A 13,207-nucleotide genomic window follows, 5' to 3' on the forward strand; every position below is an offset into this window, starting at 1 on the left:
CTTAAGTCTGCTATCCCACAGGATCATGGATTCATCAAGAGAAAGCTGCTGCATAGATTTATACAGAAATGGAAACTTATTTGGTAAACAGTCCAAAATAGGCCTTATTTTGTAGAGTATATACGAATCATGATTGGCAGTCAAATTATCAGTAAAATGCAAAAAATTCTAGATCTGTTCAAAACAATTTTGGCTCATAACTTCAGAAAAATCAGGCATTCACGTCCATTTATTTATTCTCCAGTAGACCCTTGTAGAGTCCTTCTTAACTTGGCCCACACTGGGCAAGATGGCCGTGCGGTTAGGGGCGCGCAGCTGTGAGCATGCATCCGGGAGATAGTGGGTTTGAACCCCACTGTCGGCAGCCCCAAAGTTGGTTTTCTGTGGTCTCCTTTTCACAGCAGGCTAATGCTTGGGCTGTACCTTAATGAAGGCCACAGCCACTTCCTTCCCGTTCCTGGGGCTTTCCTATCCCATCGTCACCCTAACACCTATCTGTGTCGGTGGGACGTAAAAAAAAGAAAAAAAAGTGGCCCACTGAAAATATTAGAGCCAAGAACTTCTTCATTTCCACCACATTTATATTTATCCATTTCAGAGGAGGGAGGTTTTATGCCTCTGGGAATTTTGTTCATAACAGAGATTTGGTTGTTTCAAAAGAAGCTGAAACAAGTCATCGCAAAGGAAACCAACTACTACCTTCAGGATACTCACAGGAGTATCAGCCATATAAGTGAGGCCAGTAAAATCTGTAAATGGTTCTAGGTTTCTAAATTATCTTTATTTGTCCATCCATCAACCTCATTGTCTCTACTATCATTGTCTTTACAAGTGCTTTTACGTCGCAGCAACACGGATGGGATTTGGGTTCTTTGTTTTTCTAAAGGTCGTATTATGGCACACTTTGATTCTGAAGGAAAAATCCTAAAACTGGCGAAACGTGCAGCGATTAAACATGTTTCACCGTGCAAAATGAAAGTTAAAACTATTCTAGGCTATATTACATTTGCATTTAAAGTTTCCATGGAAAACACTCAATTTGTAAACAGCAGTTACCTTACAAAGGCTTAAGAAAGGGGTCCAAAGTCACTCATTCAGTTTCTGGGTAAACCACTCAAAAAGGACAGCCTCAAGATCAGCATGGTCCACAGAATGCAGTTTTTTATTTCGACCTGGAATGCTACTTTTTAAAACAGTGTCTTTGATTTTTCCTTTGTTTTTAAGGATAGTAAATAGAGTTGAAGATGTTAAATTATACTGCCTGACTATTTCACTTTTGCTCATGCTGCTTTTTTCACAAGCCTGCACAATTTCATACTTTTTAGCCAAATCTAACGAGTTTCATTTCCCACTCAACATTGTAATGCGTTAAGTCACAGTAGAATGAAGTGGATTTGTTTTATTGCCGGTACTGTTTTCAAATGGAACAAAGAATCCCAAACACAACTTAGCTGACACTTTGAACTATCCTGTTCACAGAACCCAAAACAGAAGACAAACAGAAAATTAAATTAACACTACATGGTACAGTCAGATTGCTTTTAATATCATTAATACACGACTTCTTTGCACGTTACAGAAAGAAACTTTTAAATAAACAATAGCACAGTCTGTTCGCATCTCATACAGAAAGCAATTTTAGACAAGCACACTAAGGAAATCATGACTTAAGCAAAAACACAAGAAGTGATTTTACTCTGCATGTGACAGCAATAAATAAATAAAAGCATCATATTCAGTATGCCTTTGCTGGCAGGATGTAGTGTTTACAGTGCACTATATCTTCTGGTATGGGCTAGAATAAATTTCTAGTAACACCGTTCCTTGTGCAGCCAATTTCTGTTATGAATGGTGTGAAAATATCGCTCATATGGTCAGTTGGTGCATGCATTTCAGTGGGCTTGGCAGACTGACATGTAATAGCAACTGCTGACTCGGTGAGGAAAGCAACGGGAAACTACCTCACTCTTCATTTCCTTAGTATTCCTCTTCAGTGACACCTAGGCTATCTATAACAGCTGCTGGTGGAGCTGTAGAGAGTCAAACCAGCCTTTGGGCTGAATACCCAACAGATTCAGTCATACCACGAGGAACAACAATTTTTAACAGCAATAATAGCAGCTCAATAAAGAACTCTTCATTGCGACAATGCATTGCTATAACAGGTTGACCAACCCAGTGAATCTGTGACATCTGACAGATCTACCGCTTCGTGTGAATTCTTGATACAAACAAGAGCATAATGGTGTCAATAAAATGTTTGCAAGAGACCTGCTGCTGCAATTTTTGTCAATCTTTTCGTGGAAGGTTTTATAATTCTAATAGACTAAAACGGTCAAACTAATGTAAAAATATTTACCGAACTTTAGTTCATGGAGTATCGAGAGTTACATAGACAAAAATAATCAAGAGTGTTTTGCTAGCTTTTTACACTGCAGTGTATAAATATCAATAACTGAAAATAAAACACGTTAAAATCAATCGTAATAACAGATGACTCAGTGAAAGGGACATTAAAAAATCCTGTCATTACAATGGTGAATCAATCAGTCAATCAATCAATCAATCAATCAATCAATCAATCAATCTTGCTATATCCCGTACTTGCTATAACGGACTTCTTCTGTATAACATAGTCTGTGAAAAACTGGATATGGCCATGTTTGTAACCAGTTACTCATGTTAAATTGTCAATATCAGAACTTTCCTCTTCCTAGAAGAGTTTGTCACACAATTAAATTGCTAGCTGAGTTTAGTAAGGAGTAAAGTTCCCAGTGAGATAGAGCAATGCAGTGGCCGTTTCATTGCTGTGATGCACATACATGTGAGATAGAATCACTCGTAATGTCTCTGGATCATAGTTTTCAGCCAGCTGGACAGTGATCTTCTCTCCATCATGTTGGCCAGGGTTTTCCTGAAACAAATTACAAGAAATGTTTTGATAAAGGTGTAATATCTTACTGACTCATACAGTTTTTGATGATACTTGAATAGAAAGAACAGCCATGGCCTCAACTGAGCTACAACTCCAGCATTTGTCAGGTGTGAAAATTACAAAAAAAAAAAAAAGTCTTCAGGGATGCTGATGGTGATGTTCGAACCCACCATCTCCCAAAATGTGTAGCCAAGTCGTTCAGTAAGATTTTTTTAGAAAGGACTCTAGGTAATAATAATAATAATAATAATAATAATAATAATAATAATAATAATAATAATAATAATAATAATAATAATAATTTCGTGTGGCTATTTCTAGCCGGGTGCAGCCCTTGTACGTCAGACCATCCGATGTGGGTGAGCGGCATCTACCATGTGTAGGTAACTGCGTGTTATTGTGGTGGAGGATAGTGTTATGTGTGGTGAGAGAGTTTCAGAGATGTTGGGGACAGCACAAACACCCAGCCCTAAGCCATTGGAATTAACCAATGAAGGTTAAAATCCCCAACCTGGCCGGAAATTGAATCCGGGACCGTCTGAACCTAAGGCCAGTACGCTGACCATTCAGCCAATGAGTTAGACAGGACTCTAGGTAAAATCATGCACGACAGAGATTCCTTGATAAATCAATTTAAATAAAATTGACTATCATGAAGATGGTAAACAGACAAAACTTAGAATAGAAAAAACTTACCCAGACAAAAACGTGAACTACACACACATAGTAGATCTGAAGGACACACAAAAAATGATTATGATGTTTGTTGTTTTAAGTAACAACAACCAAGATCAACTGCAAATATTTTGATATCAACAGAAGCAGGATCCAATAGCAAGGTGAGACTTCAGACTAGTAAGCACCCTGGAGAAGATGGCTGAAATGCTAAAATAAAAGGCAATAATAATAATAATTATAATAATAATAATAATAATAATAATAATAATAATAATAATAATAATAATAATAATAATAATAATAATAATCGTATGGCCTCAGCTACCGTGTGCAGACATTTCAATTTGACGCCATCTGGCTGTCTGCTCGTCAATTTAGACGTTCCGTTTTACTCTAGGCCCCCACTAGATGGCAGACCGAGTAAACCGAAACTCTCTTGGGCGTCTATGGCTGAGATTTAATTAATTTTGTCGGGTAAACACCAAATGTGTCACCAGAGATCTTTTACATGCCGACATCGTACGACATGGAGTGTCGAATGGACTTTTTTCCGCCCTTCAAAAATCCGACTACTTCTGCCGGGTTTGAACCCGCTATCTTGGGATCCGGAGGCCGACACTCTACCGCTGATCCAATAGCAAGGTGAGACTTCAGACTAGTAAGCACCCTGGAGAAGATGGCTGAAATGCTAAAATAAAAGGCAATAATAATAATAATAATAATAATAATAATAATAATAATAATAATAATAATAATAATAATAATAATAATAATAATAATAATAATAATAATAATAATAATAATAATAATAATAATAATAATAATAATAATAATAATAATAATAATAATAATAATAATAATAATAATAATAATAATAATAATAATAATAATAATAATAATAATAATAATAATAATAATAATAATAATAATAATAATAATAATAATAATAATAATAATAATAATAATAATAATAATAATAATAATAATAATAATAATAATAATAATAATAATAATAATAATAATAATAATAATAATAATAATAATAATAATAATAATAATAATAATAATAATAATAATAATAATAATAATAATAATAAGTGATGGATGAAAAGTGGAATGGAGTTCTGTATGCACAGCAGGGTTGCCAGTTACGAGTTTCTCTTATACACCAAGACCGTCCTGCAGCGTTTTTATTCTCTGAGACCTAAGCAGCTGTACGGGAGGCATGCGCATAGTTCTTGACCCTGCAAGGAGCGTAGATATGTTCGACCTAGCATCAATAGCCAGTCTGAATCTCAGCTGTTAACATGGTGAGACAGTTATCATTGCAACACCGTATTTTCGTATGTAAAAGTTATTTCAAGTAAGAGTTGGCTGGACGGGGATGCGATGCATTTGTTCAGCAATTTCCTGGTGAAGTGCCCACCTTCATGAGCACAGATTCACATAATTGTAAGGAAATTTGAAACTAGTGGTTCAGTGATCAATAAAAAACGTGTGCGCACACAAACAGTTTTAACGAGGAAAAGCTAGACAACATTGGTGCAAATCCTGAATGGTCACTGAATGAATCGCTCATAAAATTAGCATAACGAGTAGGGGTTTTGGTTTCTTCTGCACATAGAGCTACAAAGCTGTTACTCATCAAACCGTACAGGTTTACATGGGCCCATTGTTTACCTGCTGATCCAGCCACAGGAGTGAGATATTGTGAGTGGTATCTTGCATCACTGAATGATCGTTTATTCAACCCACAGCTTGTGTTATTTTCGGATGAGACCTTCTTTCATCTTAATGGTCGTGTGAAATGCAGACGATTGCAGAGAAAATATATTAATTCTGTGAGGGAAGTTCATGGTGCTTACTGTCAGTTGTCTCATTTACAGCAATACGATCAGATATGCTTCTGCGTTCTATCAGACAGCTTTGGTGTGCAGAAAATCCTAATGGTGTTTATGAAGTCTCTCATTATGAAGGATGACACTTCCAGCATCTTTTATAAGGTAAGATTTCATATAAGATTGTGTGCACGCTTAAAGGAGGGCGGCCACGTGCGACGTAAGTTGGGATGAGGCAGCTGCTGTAGCGAAGAGTACAAACACCATGCGCTCGGTCTGGATTTATAAGAGAGACCCTGTATAAGGTAGTGGCAAGCAAAGATTGGTTTATTTTTGATGATGATGATGCTTGTTGTTTAAAGGGGCCTAACATCGAAGGTCATCGGCCCCGGTTTACTTTTGACCACTGTGTATGTAAATACCTTGATTAGGAATGACTACTTTGCACATCGCAAGTCTACAAATATGCTCACCTGCATGGTAATTGATGAAGGGTTATCTGAAAAGTGATTCCTTGGAGTGTCTTGGATAAATATGGCATCAGCCTGAAGCATTTTCATTGAAGTACCAAGAGCATCTGGCACTGTTCCTGGAGCACTGGTTACTGGCCGAGGTGCTTGATCTTCAGGTTTAGATTTTCTTTCAGAACTAAAATACACAAACAAAACAATTTAACCTTTGTAGTGGAAAACACTGAAAAAAGCAACTCGAGTTTTAGTGCTGATAACAGCATAGTTATGTCCTCAGCTCGTACCTGTGTTGTTTATTGTGACGCCGCAAGGCATATTTTGTGTTGAATTTCCGTGAACAATGATGACAGAAGAATGCCTTTGGATGCTGATGTATGGTCAGGATATGTTTACGTTGTACTGCACGAGTTTTGAATGCTGACCCACAGAGTTCACAGAGATATGAGCGTACAGTTGAATGAACAGCCTGAGACAAGAATAGGATTTTAAAATTAAATGTATAAAGGATGTTTCATATTCCGTACAAAGTCACAAGATTCCTATATGGCCCAATGTCTTCAATTCTGAAAACCATTGCACAACATATGAATCATACAGAGTGATGAAAAATATGAAAATGAAGGACCCAGGAAACATTTTAACCATTAGGAGTTGAAGGGTTTGGCTGGTTACATAACTCTACTCATATTCATTTCTGGATACGTGTGCATATCTAAACAGTATATTAAAGCCAAATACCACCTCACTGATCATGAAATCTCCATATACAAAAGACCAACAGAGCTGAAATTAGGAATATAGGTTCATCGTTTGCTCTAAAGGTGCACCAAGGAATATTTTACAAGAATTTTTTATTTTTTTGTTGCTATTTGCTTTACGTCGCACTGACACAGATAGGTCTTATGGCGACGATGGAACAGGAAAGGCCTAGGAATGGAAAGGAAGTGGCCATGGCCTTAATGAAGGTACAGCTCCAGCATCTGCCTGGTGTGAAAATGGTAAAAACCATGGAAAACCATCTTCAGGGCTATCGACAGTTGGGTTCGAACACACTCCTGATTACTGGATACTGGCCACACTTACGTGATTGCAGCCATCGAGCTCGGTTTTTCAAAATTCAGCTTCTGCCGAAGATTTAAGCCCTTTGGACAATATCATAGGCTAATAAAGGTGAAAATAAAATTTGTTGTTTAAGGATGATATAAAGATAATTTTAAATCTTATGTCACAAGGAATAAATCATAGGAAACCATAAACAATGTTATAAGGACTTAAAACAAACTGTTTATGAGATATTGGCAACACACTGCCATCGCTTGTCAGTCAAAGAGCTGGAGAGCAGATGTTGACAGACTCACGAAGGAGGCGATTGGAAGCATTGCCACTTCCACTTGGGCAGACTGCATAAGACATGCAGACAGATTGCAAGAAAAATATATTATTCTCTGAGGGAAATTCACGGTCTTTACTGTCAGTTGTCTCATTTATAGCAATACGATCAGATATGCTTCTGCGTTCTATCAGACAGATTTATACTGTTCAATGAACTAACCTTTATTCATCAGACACATCTACTTTTTACATCTCTGTATACCGTGGCTCTGGTTTTTGTAAAGTGCAGTTCCTGTTACAGCTGACTCTATTTTCCATATATACCTTCTATACCTAGAAAAGTACAGATGAGCTTCTGTGTGCAGCTGTCTCATTTACACCAGTACAATCAACCGTGCTTCTGCGTTCTATCATACAGCTTTATACTGTTTCATACAATTAACTGAAGTAAATTGTATTCATCACACACATCTTCTTATCTTTTCTTTCTTTTATTCTTAATACTTTCCACCTTTCCGGACTCATTTTTTTCACAACGCTATAGTTGTTCTACCAGGTTTTTCTTTCTTTTTACCTGCAGCTCCTGTATACTGTAGTTCCTGTTTCTCGTAGCTATTTTCCTTTTCTTTTCCATAATAGGATTCATTATGCATGGAGCTTATCGCTACTGGCAGCGTAATGGCACCTCAACATGCTGTACATATGAAGGGAGACAGGTCCTGTTTTTTCTATTACCTAACCTTACTTAATGTACGGCACTGACTTGCTGACACCTCAGGTGCAAGTTTAGGATTGTACAACATATTCGTAACTAATCACGACAGTTTCAAGTGTGCCGTGTGGAAACATGTACAGAACCATGGTTGAGTACCAGGCTTACATCTTCCTTTCCACCTCATACACCACCCACTGCAAAATTGTGGTTGCTTGTGAAATATATACCCTTACCATCTGATAGTGTATCATGAAGAGAATATGATAATACAGCCTGAAGAGCCTGTTGAGGAAAGGGCCATATTATGTTTCAAGCTTTCTGGTCCCATAATGTCATCATATTTTGAACCACTCAAAACTCAGAATGTCCCTCCTCATCAACAACCATCTATGATCGTTAGCCCTATCCTTACGTCACCTAATGCACCTGCAAGTTCTTTTTGTCCAGTGAACTGTCAATTACAAAACTGACAATTTCCTTTGACCCCACATAACTTTGTCCCTAATGGTCATCCAGAAACTGTTGTAGTATCATCCTCTTGTAGACAGAGAGAACTTTTTAATGGCATCCCATACGAGGGGTTGGAATAGCTATTTAGTCAGTCAAATTGCCAATTTTACAGAAGTTTGTTGCAAATTTTCACAGTTACTTACTCAAACTGTACTTATATTTGCTTCAATGTCACTTCCTCAGAGACTGTTTAATAGAATATTGAATGTATCGTGTGTGCCATCTCTATCTTTATCTGGTTCACCTTTCGGATGAACTGCTTACCCTCTGTTACTTATGTGTACTGACTGACTTTGGTATCTTGGCCGACTTTGACTTTTATTGCACACGCAACCTTAGCCCAAGGAGATCACAGATGTCGCCTTTGTCATCCTGTGATTGTACGATGTTTGTTCCCGATCTTGTCTATATTGTTTCTCCATGGCTTTTCCTCTAAGCTTTTTATCTTAGTGAAGGGTTATGGCGAGCGACACAAGGTTTCTACACGCTTGTTTTTACAAGCGTTATTTTAAACGTTTTAAGATGTAAATGCATTTTGTCTCGGGGGTTTCCAACGTGCTTTATTGCACTTATATGAATGGCTTGATTAAGTAATGTAAATACTATTTTTTATTTTTTGAATTCTTTCTGCTATTTGAGGTTGGCCTCGTGGATCATGTTAGTTTTATATCGCCACGTGGCATTGTGGTTGGCCACTATTTCTTGCTCTCTGTCGGTATTTATTTATTTGGTGGCCTGTCTTGTTCTTTCTGTTGTTGTCCATGTAACGTTATTTATATCAGCTATGTTTGTCACAACTCGGTACACTGATTTGTGTCTTACTGTAATCGAGTGTCTTTAATGCGTGAATGAGTTCTGTTGCACCTTAGATGTGTGTTATGTCGATTTTATTCTAGGGTTCATGTTGTAGAAGTCTCTTTTTTATTATTCATGTACCAAATTGCTCTCCGATGTCCCCGCTATGCGTCGTGTATTGGAAGGACCTGTACATGAATGGTTTGTGCTGTTTTGACATTTGAATTGTATATGAGAGACATATTGATGATGTGATTTAGGCCTCCGATCTTGTGTGGGTTTGGCTTCGAATATCCGTGTGAGACATTATTTATGAACCAAGCTTCTACATTTTTGAGGTTATTTTGACCATTGTTATCTTTTATGCGTTCCCTGTTTCTTGGATCCCTATTGTGTGAGTGTTCAAATGTGAGATATGTAGGACGCATATCATATTGCCTAGTTGTGTCATTTGTTCTTACTTTTGCATTTTTGGGCACTGGTATTTATTTTTTTGGGTGTGTATATGTTCCCTTAGCAACGCCTTGTTTATCCCTGGATCGGGCGCCATGCTTGCGTGCACCTCCCTTTCCTTTGTCTTTGATTTGGCCATATTTTATCTTTGGTCCCTTTTTTTTTTGAGTTCATTGGAAACCACTGTTGTGTGGCATCTCATTGAATGGCCGTGTCTCGCGATCTGTAAAGACTCGTCCTGTTGATATTGATATCAAATAATTTATTTCTTTGGGCTGAGCTCTGCGTTTTGGATTTATTCTATTTTGATCCTAAAGTAACAATTTCTTTTGTTATTTTCTGATTAATTATATTTTATGTATGGTTGAACCTGTTGGCTGGATTATATTATAGGTAGGCATGAAACTATGACGATAGTGAAAAGGTTATTAAGCTTATGTGTTGTTTTTTCTTATTTTATCACTTCCTGATTTTCGTGTGACAATTTTCTGTTTTGATTTAATGATTATTTAATAAACTCTTTTGTTTTCTACTCGGCATTATTACTGTAGGAGTAGGAGAAGTAGCCTTTTACATTTTATCCTTTTGATTTAATAGGCTCGAGTTCAGTTCATGACTTCGTCTATGGTCATTTTTCAACCCGGTCTGTGTAAACATAATAGGTAAGTATTTATTTATCGCCCCATTACCTCTGGTTGATTTGAGCTTCCACTGATTTAAAAAAAATGTTTGTTTTCTTTTTTCGTTATCTTTTTGCCTGTGTATGTGTTGTGTTTTCCGGCTGTTTATTCCTCAGTGCTCATTGTGCCCAGACCTGCCGTGGGCTTGCAAGAAGAATAACATGGGGCTGGTCTAACACAACAACATATCGTAATCATCGTAGGAAACTAAAGGATCGCAATTACCTATTATGAAAATTCATCCTATCTGATTGATCAGTGTCTTACAGAACTTTTCTAGTTCTTTTTGTGTTCAGGTCTTTCTCTCTACCCTCACATGATCACAAAATACCAGTATAAAAACCACACAACCGACAATGATATTTCCTTCTGCTTTTCACTGTATCAGAAAAGGTCACTGGACAAAAGGGTTGGTGAAAGTTTAAGAGCCGATAAAGAACTCTATGGAAAACTGCTAAGGACATCATTCTGACAATATTTTAAAGGCTTCATATATATGTCTATATATTTATGCTCTGAGCTTTGAATTATCATAGAAATCAAACTTGAAATAATAGAACTGTAGTTACAGGTTGGCAGGAAGAAGCGTAAGTGCCATATTATTTCAATATTTGTTTTTTCACATTGCCAAGATGTATTATAGAGTGCCTGTATCCATATTCTGATTTAGGGTTTGAAGAAGGATACTCTATTCGACCAACAACAGAAACAAAACATCAAAATATGAAGAAATTAAACCAATATCCCAATATTTCAAAGTCCCAGTTTGTGTAGAATGGGTCAATAAATGGTCAGCAAATATGTAATCGTGGACATGCTCAGTGAGTGTCCCATCAAAAGGACGGGCAGACAGACCTACTTTCGACTTATGTATACCTAATCTGAGATTGAAAGGAAAAAAAGGAAGTATGAGGCAAAAGTCTGAAGTGTACAGAAAAGTTATAATTATATTTATAAAGAATATTGCCATGATATCTGTAGTAAGGCACATTCATTACCATGTGTTGAGTGAGATGAGCCTGAGAGCGACAACCTTTGCTACAGACTGGACAGATGACAGTAGCCTCGCTCACATGAGTGGTAGCATGCTGCTTCAAGGCATCCTGCCGCTTGAAGGCTTTTCCACAATGATGACACAGGAAAGGCCGTTGTCCACCGTGTATGTTGTTAGAGTGACGGACTAAATGTTCTCTGCGGCTAGTTTTATACTGACACTGAAACAACATAGGATAGTACATTAACATCATATAAATCACTTTTATAATTCTAGAAACTTCACAAATGCGTAAGATTAACCCCCCAAGCGTGACATTGTTAAACTCCGGGCTGCACCCACAGCGGGCTTTTTAATCTAGCTTAGTCCCAATGCTGAACGCGATATCATCGGAATTTTCCTATAATTTCTAAACAACAGAAGGAAAATTGTCATAGAAACCCCACTCCTAACCTGATTATCCTTGGACAGATGCATGTCAATACTATGACTTTGTGTGATAGTCACCCCCATGCATTCACTTTAAAAAGTAAGATAATGCATTTTTTCTGAAGAGCAAGTTTCATATAAGGCACAATGAATGGTAATGTGTATAGCGCTTATAGGCTGGGGGAACAACATTTATAAAACTGTCTAATTTTCCAATCATGGAAGTGTATGTGTTTCCTTAAATAATACCTGATCACACTGGTAGCTCTTCTGGATCTTCACAGTTGATCCTAGACCATGTACTCGTTGATGTCTGAGTAGGAAGTGGTTTTTACTGGTGCTGTACTCACAATGTTTGCACTGGAATATTTCCTTCTTGCCTTCAGTGATCTAAGAAAAAACCAAATTAGCATGTCTGTTTCACTTATACAGTTTATAAAGTTGAAAGTTAAGACAAATAACATAACAACATTACCTGATTGGTTTTATGTTTGATGCGTTTGTGTTTTGCAAGGGCCTTGTGGTTGTTAGTACGGTAATGGCACAAATTACACGCTACAGTGGTACTGCTATGGCTCAACTCATGGCGACGTAAGTGACCCAAGCGAATTGCTTTGAAGTTGCATTTGTCACAAGCATACAACTTAGAAACCTACAAAAAAAAAAAAAAAAAAAAAAAAAAAAGACAGGGGACATTAGAATTTGAAACATTGAGAGCTTTAGAAAAAAGACAATGACATTCAGCACTGCCAGCTAGTAAACATATGGTGAACAAACACATGGCAGAGTAAACCGGATCTCTCTTGGGCGATCTGTGTCTGAGTTTTAAATAATTTTGTACAGTAAACAAGAAATGTGTCACCACAGATCTTCTACATATTGATATCGTACAACATGGAGTACCTAATGGAATTATTTTCACCTTTAAAAAATCTGACTACCTCTGCCATGTTTGAACCTGTGGTCTTGCATTTCGTACGCAGACATTTGACCATTGATCCACAGAGGGAGCTGACCAATGCAAATATGACAACTTAACATTGATGCTTTCACAGCTCGTACTTGTAGATATTATATGGATTTTTAGGCTTATGCTGTGTCAAGAAAACAATGTGAAACTCTTTACGTTTCGCAGAGAACTTTGCTCCATGTCTTCAGAAGAAAATGTCGACTGTTCACGAGGAATTTCTATAAAACCCTTTCCCGCCTTGTCAATACTTTACATATTTTTTTTAAATACCTAATTCCCGTACATGTTTCGAGAGCCAATTACTCTCTTCCTCAGCGGTGCCAAAACATCAATAATCTTTGGACTTGGTACATTGTTACAGATATACTTATCAACACAACATTTATATATAACAATCTTGAAATTGTT

The 13,207-nt window shown here is 37.1% G+C and overlaps 1 protein-coding gene across 2 annotated transcripts in view; it reads right to left on the reverse strand.

Moving 5' to 3' along the window:
• Positions 1-1,525: 1,525 nt before the first annotated feature.
• The window catches only part of LOC136884809 (zinc finger protein 480), a 38,072-nt gene continuing 26,390 nt past the window's right edge, over positions 1,526-13,207 (reverse strand). For both annotated transcript variants that reach the window (XM_067157130.2, XM_068227166.1), the window contains 6 exons: positions 12,305-12,481; positions 12,079-12,219; positions 11,405-11,620; positions 6,206-6,387; positions 5,925-6,099; positions 1,526-2,914 (listed from right to left, as the gene is read on the reverse strand). In XM_067157130.2, coding sequence (XP_067013231.2) covers positions 2,753-2,914; positions 5,925-6,099; positions 6,206-6,387; positions 11,405-11,620; positions 12,079-12,219; positions 12,305-12,481 — 1,053 coding nt within the window. In that variant the 3' untranslated portion in view covers positions 1,526-2,752. The remainder of the gene's footprint in view (positions 2,915-5,924; positions 6,100-6,205; positions 6,388-11,404; positions 11,621-12,078; positions 12,220-12,304; positions 12,482-13,207) is intronic.

The sequence above is a fragment of the Anabrus simplex genome, chromosome 1 (genome assembly GCF_040414725.1).
Source record: "Anabrus simplex isolate iqAnaSimp1 chromosome 1, ASM4041472v1, whole genome shotgun sequence".
In the NCBI taxonomy this organism is placed as follows: domain Eukaryota; kingdom Metazoa; phylum Arthropoda; class Insecta; order Orthoptera; family Tettigoniidae; genus Anabrus; species Anabrus simplex.